At 36.5% G+C, this 28,000-nt stretch overlaps 1 protein-coding gene across 1 annotated transcript; it reads right to left on the bottom strand.

Annotated features, from left to right (window-relative positions):
* Positions 1–4: 4 nt before the first annotated feature.
* igsf9a (immunoglobulin superfamily, member 9a) lies at positions 5–27,835 on the bottom strand. The gene is made up of 21 exons (XM_084105235.1): positions 27,566–27,835; positions 22,329–22,413; positions 21,128–21,322; positions 13,099–13,248; positions 11,964–12,115; positions 11,323–11,440; positions 9,804–9,945; positions 9,569–9,714; positions 8,936–9,078; positions 8,525–8,665; positions 7,830–7,946; positions 7,193–7,343; positions 6,767–6,878; positions 6,261–6,448; positions 5,599–5,816; positions 5,391–5,475; positions 5,079–5,246; positions 4,890–4,926; positions 2,577–4,793; positions 2,064–2,245; positions 5–1,683 (listed from the first exon to the last, which is right to left on the bottom strand). Exons 2-21 carry the CDS (start codon positions 22,384–22,386, stop codon positions 1,526–1,528), a joined length of 4,878 nt encoding a protein of 1,625 aa, XP_083961361.1. The 5' UTR covers positions 22,387–22,413; positions 27,566–27,835; the 3' UTR covers positions 5–1,525.
* Between the last annotated feature and the right edge of the window lie 165 nt (positions 27,836–28,000).

Raw genomic sequence — 28,000 nt, 5'->3', positions numbered from 1 at the left:
ATTGCTTTCAAGTTTTTTAATTCAGAAAAAAAGAGGTTATTTGTGAAAGTGCAGCACATCCTAGTGGATATAGAGGAACTCAACTCACTTTTGGCTTTGTAGTATCTACACACCAACAAAACAATATATATTTTGTTGTCTTTAATCAATATATAAATCCACATACATGAAATAAAACACATAATTTGATAAAGTAACAAAAATGTAAGTACAAATTGTTTCCAAAAACATAATAGGGTTGCAAACAATTGGAACAATCCTCATTTTCTACAAAGAAAAGGACCTTTCTTTGTACAGTCTTGTTTGAACAGGCTTTGATTAAAAAAATTAAAAGATAACAATTAATTACATATAGACATATTTGCAAAGATACCATATTCAATGAATTTTCTCAGTTGGCAGTAGATGTAAAGACATTTCATACTGGCAGAAAATTAAGACTAGTGGAATTTATGTCAGTGCATTACTGTCTAGTGTTTTCTAGCATTCTGACCAATAAAAGCATATAAAGTAGAATTGAATTGCTCTAAAATGTTTTGATTATTAAAAGAAATTGGAGCTGTGAAATGTTTGGTTAAACTGTAAACAGTTCAGCTCTGTTCGTTAATGTAACTTTGTATTGGCAGACTCGTTACCGGCCAGACTACAGGGCGCAGTGATAAGTAATTAACTCATGTGACCTGCAGTGAACTTAATCATTTCTTCAGTTGTACTCTGAAAGAGAATCCGTTTATTAGGTTCCTCCATGTATGAGGTAGGTACGAGTGGGTGGAGTATGGACCAATGATTGTCAAGAAAACTGAAGTTTCTGCCAAAGCATTACTCTAATCACATTTAAATGCATCTCCAACTTGCTTGACAACTTGAAGGTATAGCTAAAAATTATACTTTTTTCAGCATCCTGTTTCACATGATAAAATATTCCTATAACCGTGCATAAAAGGCCTTTGATGAGGTTTCTAAATCATAATGTGCTCTTACTGTCAAAATAGGAATTAAAGAACAATCAAACGGCACTCCAAAAATCAAATTTGAAAGGGGCTCATTGTAACAGCTTTAACATTTTTATTTCAAATTCAGTTTCATCAGCAACAGCAGGGTGCAGAGAGCAATGTCCTGTATTATTTATTTCCCCTTTGATTTGCAACTCCAGCACATACTATATGATTTTTAGGCTACAGTTCTCTTCACTGAGGTCTGGCCCATCCATCAGATAATGTAATTTCCATTAGTTGGACAGATGAGTGTGCGTTCTTAGGTTCCAGTGTGCTTGAGTGCCTGAGACGTCCAATTAATTGTGACACCCAGTGTCCCCTTTTATTCTGACCATTAAGATCTGTGTTGAGGGGAACCATGCTGTGTCCAATCCAGATTTGAGAACACACAAACATTTGGCTACAGTTTTGACAAACAAATCTAAACATTTTAAGTGTATCAACACAATTTCAGACTACTTAAGAGTCTAGGGGCTAAAATGAAAACAGTGCAGGCTGATCAGCGTGAATGGTGTACCTACTATTAGTAATCAGAAAAGCACAGTGTCGGGCTCTGGGTTTGGGAATGATGTGAAGCTCTTCCGAATCTCATGAGCAAGGAGTGATTCTTGCTCACAGTGAGGAGGAAGAATACTGGGAAGTTCAAAGAGTGGAACAGATTCCTTCAAACCAGCCGGAGTGTAGAGACCTTGGGTCAAACAGACAATGGAGATGAATGAAACTAGAAAGAGCAAACTGCCTTGAATGCATTTAAGTTCAGATTTTTTTAACTGGTCTTCATAATTTGACTTTCACAGTCAAAAAGAGCTGCATTATTTCCAAGGTACAGTTATGCTGTATTATATTATTTTTCCTTATATTTCCTTATATTATATTATTAGGATTAGCATTCATATTCCATTGTATTTGCATGGTACACCAAGGTATGTTTAAGAACACCATGGTAGTGCCATGGTACATGCCGACAAAACCATGGTATTGCCAATGTAACATGTCTAACAAAAATGTAGTTAGTGAAGGAACAACTTTTTGCTGAGTTACAAAATACAAAGCAAGCATTTCTCTTACTTTTTTGTTTCAGGTCTAAATCTGGCCTGCCATCATCTTTGGTAGTTCTGCCCAGCTTCCCTTGACCTTGAAGATCTCTTCGTAGACCTGCCTTGCTCATTGACACTTTGGGGTCCACAGGATGCATTTGGACGTAAGTAGAGTCCCACTCATAAATCTCATCCACAGAGCCTCTTCTAGATCTAAAGTCAGAAGATAAATTAATGTGCGATGTCGCTGAGTCTAATGTGACACATGGATTCCCTTACATAAATCCACAGGGGCATTGGGACATGTATATGGTACCATGTCAAAAAACATATTATTACTATTGAAAATCCCCCCCATGGTATTACAGTGGAGACAATAAAGTTTCTCTTCAAACACAAATTTCTTGTGTTCAAAAAAACTTTTATCATTGCAGATGCCCATGGTACTTTTTGTAAGAGAATTAACCATAATAATCTATTTAAATCCTTCAGAACCACTTTTAAGATAAATATATAAAGAAAGACAAAGAAAAGCCAGTATTACCTTTCAGGCCCCTGTAGAGCTGCCTCATCTCTGTCACTGTCCTCTGTGGTCTCTGGTGAGCTGGTGAGAGGGGGGCTGAGAGAAAACTGCCTGCTGTTAGGGGCATCCATGCTGCCTCTGCCACTGCTTTGGCTTGCATAACTTCTATAACTCCCCTCCGTCTCTGAACTCTTCCTGTATCTGTTAATTTCCACATCCACCTCCTGCCCATTTACAACTTCCTCCCCTCTTTCCACCTCTTGGCTCTGGCTCTGGCTCTGTCTTCCAGATGGCAAGGCTGACAGAGAGGGGCCATAAGACAGAGGCCAGCTAGAACCCCCTGGAGATAATAAAGCACTATGGGTGCTATGTCCTGACACTAGGTTTTTGCTGGATTGTAAATCATTGATTGAGTCATCATGGGATTTAGAGGCCTGAAGATGGTGATCTTGCGTTTGACTTTCTGAAGGTACATATGAATCTGTTTGCAATTTGGGACTACTTTTAGGCTTATCTGCCACAGAGTTGGGTCTGCACGGAAAGGGGGACATTGTAGAATCTCGACTAAGTGTCAGCGAATCTACCCAGGCATCAGGGGTCAAAAAATGGTCCTTGAATAATTTAGAGTCTAAACTATGCATACTCTTGTGCCGATTCCAATTGTTTGGCCCAGGACTCTTTGTCTTCCTTGGCATTGTTCCAGAGACATTCATTGTAGACACAGTTTTTCTTGACCAATTGTTCAACTTCTCCTGTTTTCTTGTTCTCACATGTCCTGACTCTTCTGATCTGTCCTTTTCAAGCTCTGATAACCTGGGTCTATCATAGTCTAGAGTCTCATAACTGTGGCCCAAGCCCAGTATAGACCTTGAATATGGAGACTGGCTCTCAAGATCAGGTCCATCCACACTCATCTCTGAATAATCAGTAATTGGAATCATCTGTCTAGTGCTTCTTTCTATGGCCTGCTCCTGCTGATCATCTAAGGATGAACTAAAATATGTGTCAAAATATTGTTGACTTCTGCTAGAGGTCCTATGGGCTCTATGTTCTACAGCAGTTTGGGTCTTTTCCAAATTGTAGTTTAAGGGTTCATCCTTTACACGACCAAAACTTGAATCAACAGGCGTCCTGCTTCGTCTTCGGTCCCATGTTTGGGATTTTTGGTGTTCCCCTCTGTCTAGACTTCGAGACCGTTGGTAGTTGGATCTCTGGATGGAATGATAACCTTGTTGATTCTGCCTATACTTGCTATCCTTTCCATAAGAGGTATGTAGGGGCACCAAGCTTGCAGAAGAAATCCTGTGTCTTTCTTCCCATGGAATGCAAGAGGCAGCTCTTCCCTTCAACATGCTGGTTTTCTCAGATAAAATGCCTTGTCTTATGGCTTGGTAGTTAATCTGAGGTGTTGAAGTTTCTTGAGTTTTCCAGATTTTTCCATACTCATCATCTGTCTCATTATCAGATGGATTTCGATCAAAAGTGAACTTGCGCAGTTCTCTTTCAAGCTCCTCTCTCTCACGAGCCAAAGTCAAACAGCGACTTAGGTTTCCTTGTTCCCTCTCATGCTCCATCTGCAAAACGAGGGTACTGGCCGCAGAGTGGTTGGTACCTTGTTTCAGGGACCGTTGTCCCAGAGTACTTTCTGAATGGGGATAGAGAAAAGAGCCACTGCTATCTGACGAAAGACTTGTCTGGTCTGGTCCATTCAAGATCTCTTGCTCCCGAATGGGCATGTAATGGCCATTTAACGAAAGGTGCTTAGCCATAGCTCGTGTTCTGCTGGAAGAAGGAATATCTGATCTAAAAGGTGGAAGATCCACCGAAAGGACAAAGGGTGGCTTTTTTCTTTCATCTATGTAGGATCTCAAAGACTGTGATTTCTGGATTCTGAAGCTCCTGTTTCCATCTGATGACCGATGGGAGTTTTGACTTGGGTTTCTCTTAATCTGAGAACTGACAATGTTGTCATCTTCAAGAGCATGGACAATAAAGCGTCCATCTTGGCCTCTGTGGATGAACTCCACAGAGGACCCAGGGGCAAGCGATGCCCGTTGGAGGTGGCTCTCAGGGAGGGAATGGTGGGATGGAGGGTTAGCTTGAGGCAGGAGATGTTGGCGCTTGGCATGACAATCACTGTGACTGGACTTGTCAAGAGAGGAGTGATGGGAAGAGGAGGAAGTGTAGGAGAGTGGAGGAGCTGGTAGAAGCCTTTGCTTCAGGGTGTTGTCAGGGCTGCTAAGGTCACGGATAAGAATTTAGTACATTCTACAATGAATGGAAAAATTTTGGACAAAGAAAAAAGGTTCTGAGAGGTGATGGTGGTGCACTTACTTTACAGATGGGTTGTCTTTTATTGCAGGAGGGAGATCTGATAAGGGAACCAATTTTACAATGGAATGAGTGTCAGGATAATTGAACATGCAGGAAAGGTAATTTCAGGAGTGAGAGCATCCTCTAAGGAGGATACATTGAGGCAGACTTAAAAACAGTTATAAGTGGTTCAAAGTGTTGTTTCTTTACCCTTGATATTCTGCCTGCGCCTTCGGCCCCTTTTGTGAAAAATGAAACAAACTATTGCCGGGGTCAAGATAAGAGCAAGGCAAAGGAGTCCCACTCCACCCATAACACCAGCCATTAGCCTATCAGGAAAGTCTAGGAGGCGGGAACTGGCTGGGTGCTTATTCATTCCTGTGGAGCCCAAAGAAAGTGTTACATTTAATGGTTGGATGGGTTGAAAGAGTTCCAGGTTTTCTTGAAAATAGTTTGTGTAAATAGTGTTGTGTAAATATAACAGACCAGGGAACAAAACATGGGAATGTGTGAAGCACTGACCAATGGTGGAGACACTGATTGATGGACTGGGCATGCTCAGCTGATCTCCATGCCGAGAAAGAAGCCTCAGTTCATACTTGCAGTCCTTCAGAGAGTAATACACCATGAGGAAATGACAAAATAAGGATGAAAGAAAAGGAAAGAAGGGTTGCATTTATCAAAAATGACAAGCTGACTGATTCATGAAAATGTCTTTGAGAATATTTACCTTACATAACCCCTGAAGAAAGATCTGACTCTCAACTGGGCTAATGTCCTCTTTCAGATTAACCCATTCCCCACCCTCAAGGCGTGACTGTATGATAAAACTGTCAATGGGTGGAGACTGGGACTGGGGTGCTGACCACCACAGAAGAATTCCCTCTGAACTCATATTGACTGAGAGATTCGTAGGGGGTTCCAGCTTTGCCACAACAGGAAGTGTATCTGTAGAAAAATATTAAATAAGGGAGACATTGAAATTAATAACTTGTTTTTATTCAAATATCCACAGTGCGTAACATAAACACAGATGGTGTATTAATTTAAGTCGCCATGAGGTAGCCAACCCACAAGCTAATTGTTTTAAAGATGAATAAAATCAAAAATTGATTTTTTTGGCTTTTATACCATATCTATTAGCTTTGATTATGCTAATGTACTCCTAAAAGTTGACTAAATTAATAAAAAATTAAGAGGTATTCATATTCAAATTTACATGCTTTCTCTTCTTTCTATAAACAATATTTGTCCAACAAAATGCCATCCCCCTAATGCCACCTAATAGCAACATCATTTAGCAAATCATGGTCCATTCATGGTCATGAAAAGTAGGCTGGTAAACTCATTTCATAGGGTTTTTAGAGTTTCTTATGCATAGCTAATGTTTACCCATAGTTGTGATGGTGGTGATCTCACTGAAGGGTCCAGTGCCAATTTTATTTTGAGCCATGACACTGAATTGGTACTCAGTGGCAGGAAGAAGATTGGTGACCAACAGACTATTTTCAGTAGAGAGGTCTGAGAAAGACAACCACTCTTGCTTTTCCTCTATCCTTACTGCTGACACCTGCTTATACCTGGAAAAAGAATGTTCTTATGAGTTTTTAAAAACTGACTTATGAAGACAGGCATAAACCATCCAGTGAAAACTTGGCTACTAACTTAGCTAAAAAAAAATGGAAGCATGGAATTATCTAAACTATTTTTACAGTACAATGTTAGTGACAAAATGCTACATGACTTTTTTTTCTTTTTGACTTTGTATTGTGCATGCAGCTTTGCAACTTTGCATTGTATAAATGTATCAGACAAATACTGCTCTTATTACAATATTATCTGAAAGACTACATTTCAAAATTGCTTCCCAACATTTACAATGATAAACAGACACCAACCAGACAGTGAATTTCTGGGTATATCCTCCATCAAAGCCAGCCACCCAGGAGACATTGGCCTGGTTAATTCCTGGGATCACAGATACTGACGACACTGCATGAGGACTTGTACCTGTGAAACAGAACGATGAGCAGAAAACAAGATATGTGTGACATGAAGAGTGACAAATGTGTGACACATGACAACAACTACTCAGCTACAAGGCAAGATTCACTTTAGGGCTTTTATTTGTCTGAAATGTAAAGCTTTGTATGCTTCTTAACCATGTAATAATTCCTGTGTTTTAATATTTCTTGTGATTCTTTTTTTTAACAATTAGAAGAAGTCTGTGAGTAATTATTGCTGTTACAGTAAACATCAGACAAACATAAGAATGGCCTAAGGGTTGCATGTGGTAGTGCTGACCCAGATGCTTCTAGACTTACCGAGCACAAAGACCATTGTTCTGATGGATACAGTAGCCACTCGGTTGGTGGAGCTGCACTCCCACTCCCCCTGGTGGTCTTTACTGAGAGGATGTAAAATGAGGGAGCCATTCGCTGCTACAGTGAACAGTGAGCGAGACGCTGCACCAACCTAAGAGGAGCAGTGCCATAATCAAGCATATAATAAGATTAAACACCCATTTTAATTGAAAAATGATTTCCAGCTGTAATGGGGTGCAGTATAATATTTGGAGGAAATTAAAATTCTCAGTTTTTGTGCATAGAATTGATGCTATAATTTTACATGTTAATCAACAGTTTCATATAAGCAATTGTTATATATTGCTGCTGAACATTATATTATACCTTTTAACATGACATAAATGTTTTGGGTTAAATATGTGTTTAGCTCAATCAACAACATCTTTCAAACAGTCTTTCTACTGATTAGAAATGATCACAGATGTACTTATTTTACTTTAATTACACATATAATATAAATAACTGAAAAAGGGTAACATTTGTTTATTGTAAATACAGTTATTTTGTGTGTGATAAAAAAATATGTTATCATATCTTCACTCTGATAGGCGATGACCATGAGATTTGTGCTAGAGAAGATTGTAATGACATTCACCTTTTTCCAGCTGACTTTTGGAGCAGGGCTACCATCCATCTGGCATGGAATAACAAGCATTCTCCCCACATCTTGTCTGTACTCCTTACGAGGTGAAACTTTAAATGACGGAGGATCCTAAAAGATAAAACACAAAGTTTAAGGCTCCTAAATTATAGCTCAAAAACTCACACTGACCATATTTAATTTTATTTCCATAGCATTTCACCACTGTTTTTGTACAACAATGTAAGACAGCTGTCTAATTTGTATTAATATGTATATATATATATATATATATATATATATATATATATATATATGTATATATATATATATAAACACTAGATTTAAATAAAAAAAACGTGTTTTGACCAATTTATAAGCCTTTCTATTTTCACTTATAAAGTGAAATTTTATGACAACCAACTAGTGAGGAAATTTTACTGGTCCTCATTAGTTGTTTGTGATTAGGACCACAATATTTCACTACATAAGGGAGGACATTCGGCCCTCACAAGTATAGCCATTCCTGTACACACACACACACACATACACACACATACACACACGCACACGCACACACACACACACAAACACACAAACGAACATGTGTGGGTGGTTCAGGTATACCCTACATTATGGGAACAAAATGTCAAAGATGGTGTTAGCCAAAATCCTTGTGATTTGAAAACAGAAAAAATTACAAGCCCCACCTGTAGTATAACAGTGCTGGGCTCAGACTGGCCCATTGTCCCAAAGCTATTGTAGGGTGTACACGCGTATACACCTGCAGCGTCATCATTAGCTGTTGCTATGACGATAGAGCCTTCTGAGGTCAGTGTCCATCCAGGATACTGTTGAAAGAGTTTCACAGAGTAATTTTTTTAATGTCCTGGAGAGATGTGAGGTCTTTCTAAAGTGTGTACCATCAAGAGAGGGGTTATAAGTGTAAGCACAGCATGGTGTCACCTAATCAAAATCAATGTGTCAAGCATTAGTAGATCTGAGAGAAAAAGCACTTTAGGAAGCACTTAGAAGTAGCAGTGTGCTTATACAAATGTACATATAAAAGGTTAAAAGTTTTTTTGTATGTATAGTGAAAAAAGCAACTAACAGTTACTCACCATGTCTAAATCGAGCGGTTTGCCATCTTTGATCCAGTCTACATGTGATAATGGTGGTTCAGCTCTGACGGGGCATGCAATGACACCCCTCATGCCAGTGGGGAGGAAGGTCAGACTGGACATCTGCATCACCTGTGCTGGGTCTGTTAAACAAGAACAGTTATCAATAAGAATTACTATAGGGTCATATGTACCCAAGTATTCATATATATATATATATATATATATATATATATATATATATATATATATATATATATATATATATATTATATATAATAATATATATATTATTTTTAAGAATGTTTTTTTAAACAATTGATTAATGCTTTTGAAAGAAGCACCAAGGGGGCACGTGGTTGTGGTTTAAACTAAATTTTAGTTTTAGTTTTCATTTTCATTTTGCACAAAATTTTGCACATATGGTATGTGAAATGAAGATGAAAATTAAAATTCAACAACATCACCTGGATGTGCTACATCTCATATATACATCATTTTGAACATAATCATTGAAATGAGTGCACTTTATAGTTAAATTAGGGTTATACTAGTTTTAGGAAATCTAATACAAATGCAGGCAAATCCACATTCATTATTCTCATTTTGCAGCATGATATGTGAAACACTTACGCTGCACAGTGAGTATGGCTGAGGCAGAGGGGGACACATGAAGTCCATTAGTGGGCATGCAGGTGTAGTTCCCTGAATCCTCTGGAGTCAAACGTGATATGAGTAGTGTACCGTCCACTATGATCTTAACACGAGACTTCAGAGACCTAAAACAAACACACAGATGAATAGTACATAAGCTACCTGTTTCTGTAAATCTTAAGAGTAATGTTGACAGTTTTAGAACAGAACTCACTCAATGTGGTGAATGTCTTCTCCTTGTCTTTGCCACACATAGGTCATGTTGGGTGGGTCAGCCTCAGCCTGGCACTTCAACTTGGCATCCTGGGACATGTTAAGAACAGTGTCGGTTGGAGGGATTATGATCACCGGAGGGCCTGTTGTTAGAAAAATACATAACATCCCATAATGCAATATGTAAAAATACTTTCACCTGCTTCTCCTTGTGAAAAAAGTACACTTTAGCATGCTTTTAAAAAGAGTCTTTAATATTGAAATAATATATATTTTAAAAAATATACTTAAGTGCGAACTGAATGTAATGTTTCAGTAATGTTCTGAATGTTTTCAGACAATAAATTGAATGTTATTTAGAATTAAATTAAAATGTATTATTTAAATTTATATTAAAAGCAATTAGTTGAACTTAAGAGTCCTTTTTGACCCACTAATGTAGGATTTACGTATATCTTTACATGTAATTCAATAATTACTTCTATTGACTTTGAAATATGGTTAAATTATACTGCTGAATGTACTAACAAGCATCTATGGTAAACTAAAAGATGCCATTTCTATTGAAATTATTACTTTATGTATTTAAATAGATTTGTAATTACACGTGATGAAGTTGGAATTTAGTACTTGTATTTGTATTAGTATTTAAAATACATTAACTTTAAACACACTTAAGTTAAAATTATAATCAAATACTTTACATGTGCTTTATTATGTTAGTCAACATATCACAATAAATGTACTCCTTTAAGGCATTTTTGATGTGACATGATTTGAAAAGTGCACTTTTTAAAAATGTACTTAAGTGTGTTAAGAAAGTCATAAGAGTGTACTTTCTTTAAGTACACTTAAGTGGCCTTTTATTTCTTTAATATTATATCATCTACAAGTACAGTTTTTTTTTTTTTTAATATATACTTTTAAGATTTGAAGTACACTACAAGTGCACATTCAATACAAATAAGCATTTGGCAAACTTGCCTTACTGCATTACTTTTTTAAGCATATGTTTTATCACTTAATTTCCTGGTAATTAAACCCATGACTTGGCACCATACTGTACTCTTTGAGCCACAGACATTTGTGACAGAGAAGTGCACTTAAATGTAATACAATGCAACGGCACCACTAGATGGCGCCATTCATTTAGAAAAGCTTATAGTTGACATTTAGAACATACTGGCATGAGCCAAGGGGCTTAGAAACCATTGCAACTAAGGAGAAACTAACCCCCTTCCTCTTTTTTGGGCAATAGTCATATTTTTAAAAGCCCCAAACAAACCTCTGCCAATCAGTTACATGGCAGTCGATCAAATAAATGTACGATCTGTAAGAAGTAATCCTATCATGGCTTGCGTTCACGTACCTGATTTCCTCCAAATCAGTTACTATTACTGGGCAAATGTTACGCCACCAAATCAACATTAATATTAATGATAAAGATTGATGACAAAGATTTATTCTGGTCTACCCAACACTTTTCAGATTGTTCCAATCAAACATCAATGCTGACTTACCAATGACTTTGAGCTTTGTGATGTGAATTACATTTCCTTCAGTGTTGGAGGCGTGACACTGATACTGGCCTGATGTTTCTCTGCTTACAGCCTGGAAAGATACACTTCCATTCATGATCTGTAGGATTAAAATGAGAGATATGTGAGAGTTTGTGAAAGCCTGGAAGAGAGAGTAGAGTGTAATTGTATTCTAGATTTGATCCATTGCATTTGGGAATTTAAACCAATGAAATAAAAATGTAGGTTTTGTGGTTCTTAATCCATGTCCGTTAAAAAAGGTCAAAGTGAATATAGTTTTAAAAGTTGACAAAACAAACTTCTTTTCCAGGAAAATAGATGACAAATGCAGATGACTCATGTTGTTTGCAGGGGTGTACATATGTTTGTCCAATCAACTGCACTTTAGAATGAGCAATAGCAAGTAGCAAATTATAATTTTTTTCCAGGCTGTTATGTGAAGTAAAGGTTATCGGCAATTTTAAAAAAAAAGGACAGGCATTTTGATATGTCCCCACCCCAGCTTTCAGTAGGAAATACTTCAACACGGGGAAGAAAACAGCATTCATGTCAACCTTTTTCATGGACATTTTTAAGTGCAGAATCAGTAGATGTGATCATACTAACTAGTTAGAAATTCCCACCTTTACTTTGTTTTGAGGTTTTATTGGTCCTCCATCTTTAGACCAGGTTATTGTAGGCCGTGGACTCCCCCGGGCAGCACACTTCAGGGTTACTGATCTTCCTACAAATACTTCAATGGCAGGAGGTGAGGTTTCCGTAAGCACAGGAGGTGCTAGACATGAAAGTAAGCAAAGAAAACAGTCACAATCGTTCAAAGGATGGCAAAGATTCATTAATGATCAAATGTGATGCTATGAAGAGCGAATATATTCTCCATGAGAGAATATCTTAAAATGTAATTAATTCCTGTGATCAAAGGTGAATTTTCACCATCTTCAGTGTCACATGATCCTTCAGAAATAATTATAATATTCTAAGTTGATGCTCAAGAAACATTTCTTATTATTATCAATGTTAAAATAAGTTGTGCTTCCAATTTTTTTTTTTTTTTTTTTTTGTAGAAACCATGATAATTTTTTTCAGGATTCTTTGATCAATAGAAAGTTAAAAAGAAAATAATTTATTTAAAAATAGAAATCTGCAGTAACATTCTAAATGTGTTAAATATTTTAAGAAGAAAAGAAATTACCCTATTCAAAATGCTAATCTGAATAAACTAATTCAAATTGAGTAGCTTGTAGCTTTGAAATGTTTTAAAGTACTGTCCTCAGCGCTAGTCGTACTTTATCAACTTTTTCTTTTTCTTTTTTTTGCTTTAACGAAAGGCACAGTGGAGTCAAGCCAGGCCTGCAAAATGCTCTTTCTGCTTGGCGTCCTGTGGCTCAAACAATTGACAAGTTGAAAACCGAGCCGAATATGAGCACGGGCCTCAGATGGCTTGTTTAATCTGGCCAACACTGCGTCTGAGCGTCAGAGAACGGCCTTAAGGTGTGGCGACAGAGAACGAGCTGCTTCTGGAACAGGTGCATAGAGCACTGTCTGTAACAGGTGCATGAAAACAGGCTGGGTTGTGTATTCATTCATTGTTCACTGCATGTTTGAATGAAGTCATGGGATGAGCATAATGGCATTGTGTCACTGGTCTGACATAAAGAGAAATGCTTTGATGGTTCAGACTCGGACTGCTTGTAAAATTGGATATCCTTTCTTACAATAAATAATTCAGGCCTTCTCATTGGATATGGTGAGTATCACCTGTAACGAAGAGTAGAGTCCAGCTCCCGTTGCTTCCAGCCTCATCTGTGGTTTTGTCTAGCGTGAGGATCCGGCACTCATACCAGCCTTCATCCTCTGGTAAAAGCCCCGTGATCTGCAGTGATGTTCCCCTGATGAGCGACACTCGACCTGGGCATGATCAGGAGAGGGAAGGGTCGGAGAATCAATGACAAACTTGTACAAAACAAAAGTAGTGCGTATTTGTTGCAGACACATTTTTTACAATTCACAATTGCAATTATCAACAAGCTACAAGGAAAGCTAAATATAAAATTACAATTAAAAATAAAATATGAGTATTATTAGTTTTTATATTATTATTATTATATTTATTATTTAAAAATAAATTGAAATTAAGTTTACAATTAAAAAAAAATTAAATACACTTGCTATTTTGAGTTTGTACAAAAATGCAAAGCGTATACGCTGAAGATATAATATTACACACTATTTTAATAATTCAGCAAGCTAGAAAACAAGCTAAATATAAAATAGGTAAATTTAAAGTGAGTACATTTTAAATGTGATTTTAATGATGTTTATATATGAGTATTATTAGTTTTTATTAGTATTATTTTTATTCATATTCATTATAAGTACATTTAAATTAAGTTCACAATTTTATTATCAATTTAAATGAAACATGTTTAAACAATTAAATTAAACAAATTTTAGAATATTTTATTTAATATTCCATTTAAATTAAGTTTACAATTTAATTTTCAATTTTAAAAAAAATATATTACATCAATTAAAAACTCAAAGTCATTGAGAGTTTGAACAAATGAAGTATACTGCTTTCAGACTTAAGACCAAATTTATTTCAATAAAATATAATAGTTTTACAGAAATTTTAATTTAAATGTAATAAATGAATTAAAAATCTAAAATACTCATTGAACATTTAAGTGTTTAATATATCATCTATTTCAGTTGCACAAGGCTCAGATAGACTGAGTGTTTAGTATAGATCATTTTAGTTTGAAACTCTATCTCTCAGTTGCCAGGTGACTGCGCCCCATAGCGACAGTGTTTGCTGACTCACCCCTCCCTCCCTCCTCTTTCTTCTCTCTCTCTTTATCTCGCTTTCATTCAACCAACTGAGCTTTTCAAAGACTTGTTTGTTTCTCAAAATCTATAGTCATTTAAAGAGACCAGCGGTCAAAATCTTTACCACAGAAGCCACATCAAAGATAAAACTGACTTAAACTGAAAATCCATCATCTGCAAACACGTGCACGGCCGATGCATGGTGTACAGCTATGAGGTATTTATGAAAACAGGCGGTGACAGCGATCATTAACTGAGCTCCCAAGAGGAGAGACTGTGGAAACAGAACTGGGCATGAGATAACAGCTGAGAGCATCATCGTCCATCCGCGCCTGTTTATTTTACCCACATGGAAGACAGAGGTCACGGAAAAAGGGACATGGACACCATCCCAAGGGATTTGGGATATATAACCTGTTCCTGTCCAGCCCAAACACCCACAATCCGGCCCTAAAAAGCTGCCATGGTACCTGCTGCCAGTGGTGTGGATTTGAATTTAGTTGCTGTGGTGACAGGGATTAAAATCAGTTTGGGGGCGGAGCTTAGGAGGAGTTTAAATTCTCAAGTTACTCGATACTACTGAAAACAAAGCTGAGGAGAAAGTAAACTGTTGTTCAAACTCGTTTCAAAATTTAAGACAATAATGTGACGAAAAACAGCTATAATAGTATGTAATTCCAAAGATGCCAAAATAATAAATAAATACATAAAAAAATATATAATAACATATTTATTGATAATAAAATTGATAACATATTTATATATGTTTTTTTTTTTTTTTTTTTATTTCTACATATATTTATGTATTTATTATTTTGCCAGCTTCCATATAGTAGCAGGGAAATCACAAATGTAAAGACAAAATAACTCGAATGAGATCATTTTAGTATCTCCCTGTTTCTCCAAGAGAGCAAAGAGGTTAGATGGAGAGCAAACTGAGACGTCTGCTGAAATCTCTTGCTTCACAGATTTGTCTCCTGAGAAAAAGATCCCGGGTAAACACTCCTTCTCTCTTGAGTTTCTGAAGAGATCTCAATAATGTCTCACACTCAGATTTGTAAAACTTTGCATTCGAAAAAAGATTTCAATATGAACTCAGATTCTTTCCAGATCAAATGTTCAGTTATGCTATCCATATATATGTTATAGCGCTACACTTTTTAATGTCAATTTATGTCACTTTTATTTCTCCTAAGCAACTAATGAGATGGGATAATCTGATATTTACATAAAACATAATAGAGAAATTAGTCCTCACCTCTGAAAAGGCAATCTCTATGGGTAAAATAACCTTAGAGAGCATAGAGTTTATGCCCATTTATGAATAATAAAAACAGGACTGGGAAGTATTTTTTAACAACCATCTACTATATATTCACTGCAAACATAAAAAATATCATCTGTGTGTTTTCACCTGTTTCCTGGTTCAGCAAAGATTCATTTGAAGTTTCACATGCAAGTATTAACTCACTTGTTTACTTATGACTTACTAACCATTTACCACTGAGCAGATCACAGCCGAACAAACACACGCTCGTTGCTTAGTCGACGGCAAGTCAAATCTCAGGAGAAACTAATATTAGACTTGGAGCAACATGCTGTCATTTGTATCTATATGCTTTATCATCTGAAACCAATGTTAGAACAGGTTTATGCTGTAGAAATACAATTATTTTAATGTTTAAAAAGGAATGCGCTGGAAGAATGACCTTTAAAAAAGTCTATTTGAGTAACACTAGTTCCACCTATTTAAATTTAAAAAGGTTTGCTATTGCAGGTTTAATTCAACCAGTCTAATGACTTGAGGCTATGAAACTTGGAGTCTAAATCCTATCCGCTGCCTTGTATCCCAGAGACATTGTGTCACCTCTTGGCACAGGTTTTCCAGGTAGGGACTCTCCAGTTTCAGCTCAGGAAAGCGAGGGTCGGGTTTCACACTATAGTCATCGTCTGTTTTCTTTTTATTGTGTTTCAAGACACTGTTATCTTTTGAAATTTGAATCATCATGACAGGCTACTGGGAAGCTGCTTGGTTTGATCCGACCAATGGGCTTTGAAAACAGCGTGCTGCTCATTAGGAAGGTTTTTGAACGCTAGTAGACGAGGGGGATGGGTGGTCATTTGGAATAGAGAGCCTCACTCTTCACTGCAATCTGTAGATCTCGTCTACTTTGTGAAGTAATCTTATGATATCACAAATTCCAAAAGGGCAATGCAATTTTAGGTCTCTAGAAAGATGAGTGTTTTGCTGAGTGTGACAATTTTACACAGAGTGGACACATGAGACACTATCCCAGCCAACAAAAACATGTTCTAAGAACGTTTTGCTAAGGTCTGTTATTTCTGTTCTCTGAACGTTTAAAACGTCGAGTTTTTAAATTTTTCGAAAACTTGGTTATACGAGCATTAAGGGAACATTCCATTTTATCATTCTGCAAACATTATGGGAACGTTACATTTGAACGTTCTCTGGACATTCTGTAACATTTAAAAGATGTTAGATGAATGTCCAACTAAATGCTCCATGAATGATGTATAAATAATGATTTTGTGCTTAAGATTTGAGAACATTATTAAAGACCAGATAACTTTCTATTAACGTTACTGACGTACGTACGTTTGTTTATAACTTTGGGAGAACCTTGCAGGAATGATCTCTGTTAGCTGGGATATAGCCTAAGGCAATGAAATTCACACCAAGCTCACCCTTCACCTCTTCCCATGCTTCCCTTCAACCCCACCTGCGGTAAGTCCCGGCTTTACACCTTTTGTTTCTTTTCTTTGTTGCACATCACATATAGCGACATTCGTGACGCCCTCTAACCTTTATTCAGCTGTTGGTATACATGAAGCCATTCATTCCCGCCTTTAGTTTACTTGAACAAATGTGAATAAATTGATATTCAGTGACGTTCAGTCTCATATGAGCTACAAAACAATAAAACATGCTAAAAATGTGTAGCCGCTATTAACCGAACATTTGCCTATAAACAATAGCTTGTTGCTTAAAATTAGATATAATTTGCTTAAAAATCATTGCTTGTCACACAAGAAAATTTATTTGAAAACAAATCTCTTTGTAATCCATTGCTTGTCACATAATTCACTAATAAACAATTGATTATCGCAAGAGCAAATTCATGTATCAAAACTATTGCTTGTTAAATTTGCTTATTGTCACAGTCACATTCAGTTTGTTTTGTTTTCATTCAGTCACATGTGTTTCCTTTGTCTAGTTTCCCGCCACTTATTAGTTGTCATGGTTACTGATATGATTAGTCCTCTTAGTTCAGCTGTGTCTCCTTATTAACCTTGTTGTTTGTACCACTACTTAAGTTCCTTTGGTCCCTCAGTTCATTGTCGGTTGTTGTCTCTGCACTAGCACTCTGTTTTTCGTATTGGCTTGTTATTCTCAGTTCATAATAAATCTTATGTTCTTTTATGGCCCCGTTTACATGTACATGGTTATTTTGAAAACGGAGACATTTCCCTTCGTTTGTGCCCTTCGTTTACACGCAAATGGAGAATTCGTCTTTCTAAAAACTCCGGCCAGAGTGGAGATTTTGGAAAACTTCTTTTGCACGTTTGCATGTAAACTGAGGAAACCTGAGTTTTAGGCAGCCGATGTCACAGTATGCGACAGAACTTACATCTGCATCAAAAGTGCGACCAGAAAGAGGAAGTGATTGGTTGCTGTTGTTGCTATTTTCGTGATTCTGATTGGCTAACGTGGGCTTGAGCTTCTTGTTACACTGCCACCTACAGGTTTGGCATGCTCTTAACGGCATATATAGACGGGTTCGTGTAAACGAACACTGTTCTGAAAACTGACAGGTGTGCACAATGTTATTTTTGAAAACAGTGAAATGAGGGGAAATGAGAGGGTGAAATGAAAATAGCCGGCCACGTGTAAACGTAGCCTATAATAATCTTCGTCTTCTGTGGATCTAAGCATTACACTTATAAAGTGTTGCAAATTCATTTAAAAGATGTAAACAAATTTCTGCATGAACTGTTACATGTCGCACAAGTAAACAAATTTACTTACAAACTGTTGCTTGTCGCAAAAGTAAACAAAATCACTTATAAACTGTTGATTGTTGTACAAATAAAAAGTCACTTATGAACTGTTGCTTGTCATACAAGTAAACAAATTTACTTATGAATTGTTGCTTTTCACACATGTAAACTAATTCACAATTCTTTATACATTAGCATATAATCCATCACTTGTTGCATAGGTAAATTAATTTGGTTATAAACCAAGTTATAAGTTGACTTTTTCAGTTTTTGCTGATGCTCAATAAGTTTGCATTCCATCGCCCGGGCAACATCGCGATGAACAGGTGCAATGCTGTCTTCGAGAATTTGTTTAATTGCAAAGGGACACGCTGCATTCATGCATAAACTGCAGGGTTGAACCTGGCTGTGTGGAAGGTGAGTACTAATCCAAACGCAGAAACTTGCAGTGTTACCGAGGCAGCCTCTGTCTTTCTATGTTACAGCCATTGTCTTTTTAAGAACAGGGGAAAAAAAAGGTATTTTCAGCCATTGAAAGACTTTTCCCTGTAGACACCCTTTGTATTCCAGCTCCCAAAGACACAATAGGGACTTCTACAATGAGAGGGGGAGAAACTAGCAGGTCCCACAGAGCACACAAAAGAGCAGAGTTACTGTAAGACGAGACACTCTATGACCGAAGTGGCACTCAGGAGTACAAATTACGAAAGAGGTGAGAGATACAGCATTGTGGATAGTAGGATGTGGTTTATACAGCAAGTCCGGTACAGCAGCCGTTTCAAAATGAAGTGCCATTTTTTATTTTTCAATGATATTTAACCACTGTTCCATACCTGTCCCAACTCAGAGGTCTTAACCTTTTTGATTAACAACATGAAAATGAAAATCTAACATCAAAATGTCAATAAAATCAGTTGAACTGATATTCAATTAATTATAGAAATTAATCCGAGTCCAGTAGATAGAAGACTTCCAGGGCCAGATTTACTAAACAGGGCAAATTAGCGTGAGAGCGCAATTCCAAAACAGCGCCGATGGGAGTGGAAAGTTCTGAACACAGAACACATCTTAAATTTAAGAACACAGACGCAGCCAGACCATTTCCATGATGACCAACACAATCTACCAGTTAGCGTCTGGTTTAAGACATGCTTTTTGGGGGGGTGTTAAATAATGGTGCAAATACCAGTACATTGACGAGTGCAAACCTTAGTAAATCACCTTGCATGATTCATTTAAATACTATCCCATAAATAAATACTCCTATAAATTCTGCGTCTGACTGGGAAACTCCTACAAATGCATATGCCATAAGGTCAGCCGCAAAAATAACCCTGTCCACACCTTTTCATCTCTAATTTTTCACTGTGTCTTTAGTTAATCCTGACAGTAGTTTTTAACGCCGAAAGAAGACCATAGAGTATTTAAGCTGTCTATCACTAGCAAAGCTTAATGACTATCCTAAGACTACATGTTAAAACATGCTAGCAACATGCTAATTCATGTTAGCAATGTGATTAAACATGCTAGCAATGTGTTAAAACTAGTGTGGTCAATCAATTAAAAAACATTAACTACTTAATCGCACATTGTTTCGAAAGAATGCCAGTATCGTAGATACAAATACTGGTACTGATGTCTCTATAAAATAGTGTTTTTTTTAGTTTTTCAATTTTAGCCATTAATTAGGCCTATAGGCATTCAGCATTACAGTATAATTGAAAGCTATAATTTTTAAACATTTATTAGGCTTTAAATAATATAACAACTTTTTAAGTGAACATAAAACAATCTTCACATACACCCATTACAATAAATGTCACATTTACCTGCCCTCCAATTTATCAGGGCTAATTTTTTTCTATTGACTAGTCAGACCGGTTCAGATACTTACCCAGTCAAAATGCACTAAAAGTTATTGTTTTCATTGTTTTTGACCCATGTAACCTTGTAAATAGTGCTTTAAGATTTTCAGGCAGGTCTAACAGGTAAGATATATACAGAAATTGAATAAAATTATCAAACACTTCACTGTCTTCACTGCATAAATTACAAATTAAATCTAGAATAATCCTGATAGGTTTATTAGGCTGCTGTCACTTTATTACCTGAAGCACATGATGTGGATCTGACGCACATCCTATTTACTCACAAGTATTTACGTACATTTAACCCATTTAACTGTGCTTGCGAGGATACATTTTTGCATAATTATGTGTGTTTTTGTCCATTCAAGCGCTGCCTGAAGCTTTCTGTGCGCACGAGTGTGTGTGTGTGTCACACAGATAGGAGATTCACAGACGCGCACCAGTGGTAACGCACTGCGTTCTCTTTTGCGTCTTGTCGTGCATGAATAGTTTAAAAGCATTTGCTTGAATAGAGCGTGATCATATTGTAACACCAGCCAAAGGGGGGGAAAAAACAGATGCTGTGTCAATTGCGTTGAATATTTTTAATGTGTTAAACTAAAAAAAACACGACAATTTTGACAGCACTAGAACTTAAAACATGCTAGCAATGTGCTAAAACATGCTAGCAACATGGTAAAACATGTTAGCAATGTTTTAATTGATGCTAGCAACATGCTAAAACATGCTAATTCATGTTGGTAACGTGCTAAAACATGCAACCAAAATAAAAATAATGCTAGACACATGCTAAGACATGCTAACAACATGATAAACATGTTAGGAAGCGTGCAAAACATTCTAACTTTCAGACAAGGCTTTATCAAGCCAACATCAATTTATATCTTTATATCTCGCAATTGTGAGAAAAAAAAAGTCAGAATTATTACATAAAAACTCTCAATTACCCTTTTTATTTTATTTTACAAGCTTAGAAATATTTTTGATGCATGGTTGCAAAAATTCCAACCTTTTTCATGTGCCTAAGGTTGCTGACCCCTGCAATAAGCTCACAGCGTTGAGGCACTTACCATCATAGCTGGGATGTACTCGAAGATTGTTCACTCCAAAGTGCATGAGGATGGGGATATCGTAGTCCTGACGCACCCACTCTATGACGTGCTGAGGGGCAGTGCTGCCCTTGTCCGGGGCTGGTAGACTGCATGTCAACACAGCAGTGTCCCCTTTCTTGGCACGGACGTGTGCTTCAGCTGCACTTGTGTGAACTAAAATGATGAGAAATTTTTTATGAAAATGTTTTGTTTCAATGAAATTAATGTACTATATTTTATTTCGGTGATGTTTATATTTAATATTTTGTATTTTTAGGGGATTTTATGGTACTAAATTATATTTACGCTCCATTTACAATACATTTATTCACTTTTTAAGAATAGACCTGAAAATTAAATTTGTACCCATCATAAATCTTTAATGCTTTAGAGCACAGACTGAAGTTTGATCTCTTTTTAAAGACGACACTTGGCAGATTATTGCTGAAGTGAAAAAAGTTTTTAAAAAGTGAACATAAAAAATTGCAGAATTTTACATTTATTGTTATGGAGAATGCACAAAAATACTATTTTCAGAAGGAGATTTTAAGAAGGAACTTTACTTTATTTGTTAAATATATATACACATATATATGTGTGTGTGTGTGTGTGTGTGTGTGTGTGTGTGTGTGTGTGATCATGTAAGGGATTAATAAATGGACAATGTCTTATGCTCTACTGTTTTTCCTATTCTGTACTGTCACTGAAAACCAATAAACCAACTATTTTATGAAATCTATATTATCAAAAACACTTTTTACTCTAAAACTGCAAGAAAATCAAAGCCATAAATCAAAACAAGTTGTGTTCCATATTTGATTTTGTTTGGCCACAGTACCAAAAGTTTTCACTATATGAACTTTGTCTCCCATTAATTTCCAATGCGGCCATTTTTGACCGCGAGGAGTACAAGTGTGACTATTTTTTCAGGACCATTTAACCTTTTTGAATCATGTCCATGATTTTTCTTTTGTGTGTGTGTGTGTGTGTGTGTTCACATACTAAGTGTCAAAACCTTTACCAAGTTTCGTACCACTCCGATGAAGTAAAAAATTCTAAAATAAAAAACATTTTTTTCTATCAAAAATGACCAAAGAACACCAGAGGTTTAAACCAGTGACTTTTATCCTGCATGTTTGTGCGTATATCAGTTGTAAAGTTGTTACTATAAAATACTCACTGAATAGGGACAGTACTGCAACAATGACTTCCAATAGAGGAAGATTCTTCAGTAGCATGATGGTTATTCATACAGATTCACATACCTGCAAAACATCAAACATACAATATCAGACAACAGGCAAACAAACCTCAACCACAGTGAAAGCATACAGTATGTCACAAAAATAACCACACCTCTTTTGCTTTGCCTGTTTCTATAATCTCAGAGCACACAAGAGGATTATGGGATCTTATGTACGGATTATATTGTAACCACAGTAAGTTAGCGCAACAACACATCTGTATTGAACTAATTAATTCATGAATAAAATTAAACTGTAAAATGAGATCCAATGACTCAATCTCCAGCACGACATGTGATGCCTTCATCTCAAGAGAGATTAAATACACTGTAACTACTGAAACAGCCTCTCGTTTATTACCAATCTATGCAAAATTAAACATTTGCATTATAATGTAATTCCACTCAAAAGCCTTTTCATTAAAAATCTTATTTATGTCATAAATATATCAATCGGACTGTGGCAACAATTGAGCAGATGGAGCTAAAAAACACTTTGAATCTTTGAAACTATTCGGCAATCTTAATGAATTTATTAATTAATTAAAGTAATTTATAATACATTTTAAGACGCTTTTTTTTTATCTGATGATTTGTAAACATACAAATGCATGTCACAAAGCAGGAAACTGGTGTCACTGCTTGACACGTCATGTCAACTTTTATATATATATATATATATATATACTTAACCTGTGCAAAGATGACTTTACAGGATAACATCAATAATGGCTATGTGGGTAGACAGGAAGTTGCAAGACGATACAACTCCCTCAGAGTACATACACAACTGCAGCCGAATGTCATTGAGTCATCAGTCTAACATTGCGGTCTTTGGTAAATCATTAACACATCAGGAAGCATTAGGTCTGTTGCCGCTGTAAATACTAAAGCGTGTGATTCGTGCGAAGGGTAAAGCTAGCACTCCACTTAGCTCACTGTGAGCCTGTGCTACGCACCAGCACACAATGCAAACTCCCACTCATTATCCCCCCGTGTGCAATGAGCGAGAGCCATTCTTAAAGACTGCTGAATGGGGTCCAAAGACAATCCCACAGGTCACACGTTTCTCACCGCACACTCAGCTACCAGTCTGTTCACCATTCAGCGTCTATTCAGCGATTCAGAAACCTTGTGGTACAAAAATCTGAGAACTTGAGTAATTAAGTAGTACGTTTTTGTGCATTGTAAAATGTACCGCAGAAGAAGCAAAGCTCTGTGGGATGCTGATAAACCTGTTCTTCTCTGACAAAAGCTGGTAGGTCAGCGTTCTGCTATGGTTTGCTGCCTTCTAAGGGTAGACACCCAGCTAACAGGGAACGGTTCTCACAACTTAGGCTAATGTCCTAGCAAGGATCTCTCAAAGTTATGAACGTTCTCCTAGTAATGTTAATAGAACATTTGTTCAAAGTTATCTGGCCTTTAATAACATTCTCAAAACATAAGCGTAAATGTTGTTCATGGGACGTTTTTTCTGAAATATTTTAGTTGAACGTTCATCTAAGACATTTGTCTAAATATTAAATAAATGTTGCTACTTACTACTTGTTTCAGAACATTCAGAAACGTTCCCATAATGTTTGAAAAATGATCAAATGGAACATTCCCATTCATGTTTTCTCTAAGGTTCACATAACCAAGAAAACACTTTTTTAAAATATTTAAAATCTTGTCGTTTTGAACGTTCAGAAAACACTTTGAAATACCGTTTTCATATCTTCATGGGAGCATTAGCAACACCTTCTAAGAACATATTTTTGTTAGCTGGGCAACACCATCCCAGCTAGACCAAAGTCCTACATAAATTACCAAGCACACAAAAGCTGTCTTTTTGATTTACTGTTTTACTGTAGTTTCAATAACCAACAGTAAAATTCTATTAACCTTTGGGGGCAAGGGTTAGAGTACTTGGCCATTAAAAATAACCAGGAAACAAACATTGTATTATACTGTTTTATGTCTATAAAGACACCAAACTGGGACCATATTGTGGGTTATGCTAATTCCAGGCACTGAAAGAGTTGAGTCGTCCATTCATTCTCGGCTTTTACAAAGGACGGGTTAAACTCAAGTCACAAATTTCTCTCAGTCAATAAATCTGGCTGTGCTGTGAAGGAACTGGGCCAAATCAAGCGTGAAAGCTAAATATAGTCCACTCATTCTAAGCTTAACCTTAATGTGAAAGGATCAGCAGTCATTCCATTATTCATATCTGACCTATTCTGCATACAAGTAAATGAAGATGACAATAACACTCAGAAATTTAGTTTAATCAAGTTGGCTGTAAATATGTTCTAACGTCAGATAAAGGAGTGTTAGGCCAAATTTTTATTGTATGACTGGGGTCAAACTGATCTTAAGTCAACAAGAAATCAAAATTGACACTTTTGTAACTTGTGTTTTCCAGTCTAATTGTGTAAAGTTTATTACAAATAAATAACACAAGTGTTTTTTTAATGGGTTTTTGGTTAAATCACTGAAATAAGGTTTGTGGTGAGCACAAGTTCAAGATATTTTCACACTTTATTCTACAACATAAAAATACATCAGTAATACCTCTTTGTTCTTTTTTTAAAAGCTTTTACTTGTCTTGTAAAATAAGGTTGCTGACGAGTGGTTAAATGGGAGTACAAAAGTTGTCAGAACATTAAACGTCATCAGGACGAACAGGTAAACTCATCTACACACTATAGTCCGCTTTCATAGCCTCATTGTGCTTATAACCGCACTATTACAATTTACTTGAACTTTCAGTGAAAATGCTTTTAAACAAAGAATGAAAGAGTTGTCAGAAACTTAGTGATGGTGACGTCATGTGACCGTGGTGTAGTTTGTTTATAGTCTACGTTTAGCTTTTGACGTCTGCTGATTTGTGTTATCATAATGAACAAAACATGTAAGAATCATAAACTTTTGTTGGTCGCAGAGCTCATTTTCTGCAATAATCCAAAATCCTATGGAAAACTCTTATTGGGTTTTTGTCGTGGGAATCAGGGTGATGCGAACTTCTAGGTTGGTCTATTGTCATAACGCCCAATTTTGACATTTAAATTCCCAATATATATCCCATATTATGAAAGTAAAATGAAATTCAAAGGGGTATTCATGACTTTAAATGAGGCCAAAGATGCAACAAAACCTCACATGATTGTGCTCCTTTGAGATGTGGCAAAGCAATAAACTAACTCGGGCTTCAAAGAAGCAAAGCAAACATTGTAAAGGACGAAACAAACGAGACGTTCACACTAGTAACCTGCAAGAGAACTACTTACTCTTTAAAAGCCTTTAAAACAGTAGTCATGCCATACTGTGAAAGTGAGCTCTATATTTACAAAAGCATTTGTTCATTAGAGCAAATAAACAGATCAGCTGTAGCAGCTGGACCTGAAACTCAGAGGCTCAGAGCAGATTCCCTGATGACGAACTCACGGATTTAATCAGACAAATGGACCAACATCGATTTGTAGAGGTCAGAAATGTTAACCCACTTTCCTTATTTTACAAAGCTACCAACAATACTCCTTTTTATAAACCAAACAGATGATGTAACCAGATGTGCACTTTAAAAACAATTTCAAACTCATTTTAGAAAGATAATAGATATTTAGCTGCTATAGATGGATGTTTTGGTTGTATTATAAACCAGTTAAAATTATCTAAAAATGAAAGAAATGAGATCATCAGGAAACATTTTCAGTGAAGCCAAAAGTTGACCATGAATTTGTCAGTCACTAACATGCAAATGTCCTACCGTGGCGCCATCACAAACAAAACCTTTCCAGTGACAGGAAAAAAGCACGCACAGATTGTTAAAGTGTCAAACAATCAGCCATTTGGTGAAGAAAGAAAGCGCCATATCCATGGCAGTGTTGATTACAGATTATCCATTTTCCAAAAAAGTGATAATCATGTACAACATTGTGTATGCAAGCATCATAATCCATACATTGCATGGTGCTGTGCATGAAAGCTCAGTGATTCATGAGAACTGGGATAAGTGTAATCCAGGATAATCTGGCTGCAGTGAACCTGGGAAAAAGTGACTGATTAATATCACAGTAAATAAGAGCGATGCCTCTGACCGGGTTATACTCTGTGGTATACTGGTGAATTTGACTACATTAAGCATGTGACTCACCCTGAATCTACGCGTGAGTCACACTGGGCTAACTCTGACAAAAAGGAAAATCCATTGTCACAACCTGTTTATACTCAATTGTTTAAACTCAGAAAAGTTTGATCAATAGACGCTTAATGAACTTCAGTAATGGCAATTCAATAAGAGTTATATAAGAGGGGAAAATGATTAAATGTCTAAATGTAGTATGGTGTGTTGTAGAAGAACGGGTCAGAAATGTAGGGTTCATTAGATTTACAGATTTCTAGCCTAAGCCTGTATTGGATTTTGTAAAACTCCTTGTTGGGTAGATGATGGCATTTTGTTTGCCCTAACTTGACCTGTCGCACAGATACACTTGGACCCTTGCAGGGGCAACAAACCATTTTAATTCCTCCACGCTGAACTGCAACTGGCAGTCAAATGCTAGATAAATACCCCACTTTTTAAACAAACACACAAATAACATAGCCAATGCAGCATAAAAATATTGCTGGCAATGTGCACACATCTTAAGTTTGGCAAATGAACATGATCCTGTGCCTAAGGCTATATAAAAACACAGACAGACAGACAGATAGACAGATAGATAGACAGATAGATAGATAGATAGATAGATAGATAGATAGATAGATAGATAGATAGATAGATTATTTGGATGTTTATCTGTTTTTTAAAATGTTACACTTGTTATTTTTGAATGATAGCTTAACATTCTGAAACGTTCCCATATTGTTGAATGTTCCTTTAACGTTCGCATAACCAAGAAAAAAATATTGGACGTTTTAAGCGTCCATGGAACATAAAAAATAACGCTTTTATAACTTATTGGGAACATTCAAAACATTCTTTGAACATATTTTTGTTAGCTGTGTAAGCGCTAAGCGATTTAAACTTAGCCTACTCTGAATTAAATAACGCTGTTACCGCTTATTACACAAACCCCACAATTAAATGTCAATTACATTTTAATCTATAAATGTTTCTTCTTTCCTATCTATCTTAGAAAATGAAACTTGTAACAGACTAAACTGTGTTTTGTGTATAGGCTACTCACCTGTATCACTTCATGTATCAGCTGTAGTAAGCAGCGCTGTTTTGCCTTGATGACGGAAAATATCACGAAGACAATTATTCCAAAAGTAAGAAATTGTATTCTCTCATGCGTTAATTCCACATCACAATCAATTCTCAAGGGCAACTTCAGAAACTCTGCCAGTAGTATATTATTTTTCTCTTATTTCTATGAATGAGGTGAAGAAAACAAGAGCATAAACTTTGTCTCTATGGGAGGTTTGAGCTCGCGCATCAGCGCACCTCTCGCGTTGAGTTCACTCCTCCTGCTGCTGTTTAATCAAACTAATGCTGTGCGCATGCGCAGAGAGCAAGCGGTCCAACAGGAACGAAAAACAAGTAATAAAAACTCGTTGAGTGTTTTAGCGCAATTTTCTGACCTCATGGGATCACAACACTAAGAGATAGTAAATCTTTT

The sequence above is a fragment of the Abramis brama genome (genome assembly GCF_963993115.1).
Source record: "Abramis brama genome assembly, chromosome: 25".
NCBI lineage: Eukaryota > Metazoa > Chordata > Actinopteri > Cypriniformes > Leuciscidae > Abramis > Abramis brama.
This window is presented reverse-complemented; position numbering and strand designations above follow the sequence as displayed.

Coding starts and splice junctions, on each gene's coding strand:
- igsf9a (XM_084105235.1), bottom strand. CDS start 22,386: ATGCTACTGAAGAATCTTCCTCTATTGGAAGTCATTGTTGCAGTACTG. Junction 8,666..8,935: donor AACCGCTCGATTTAGACATG/GTGAGTAACTGT, acceptor CTCTTTCAACAG/TATCCTGGATGGACACTGAC. Junction 4,794..4,889: donor AAAGACAACCCATCTGTAAA/GTAAGTGCACCA, acceptor CCGTGACCTTAG/CAGCCCTGACAACACCCTGA.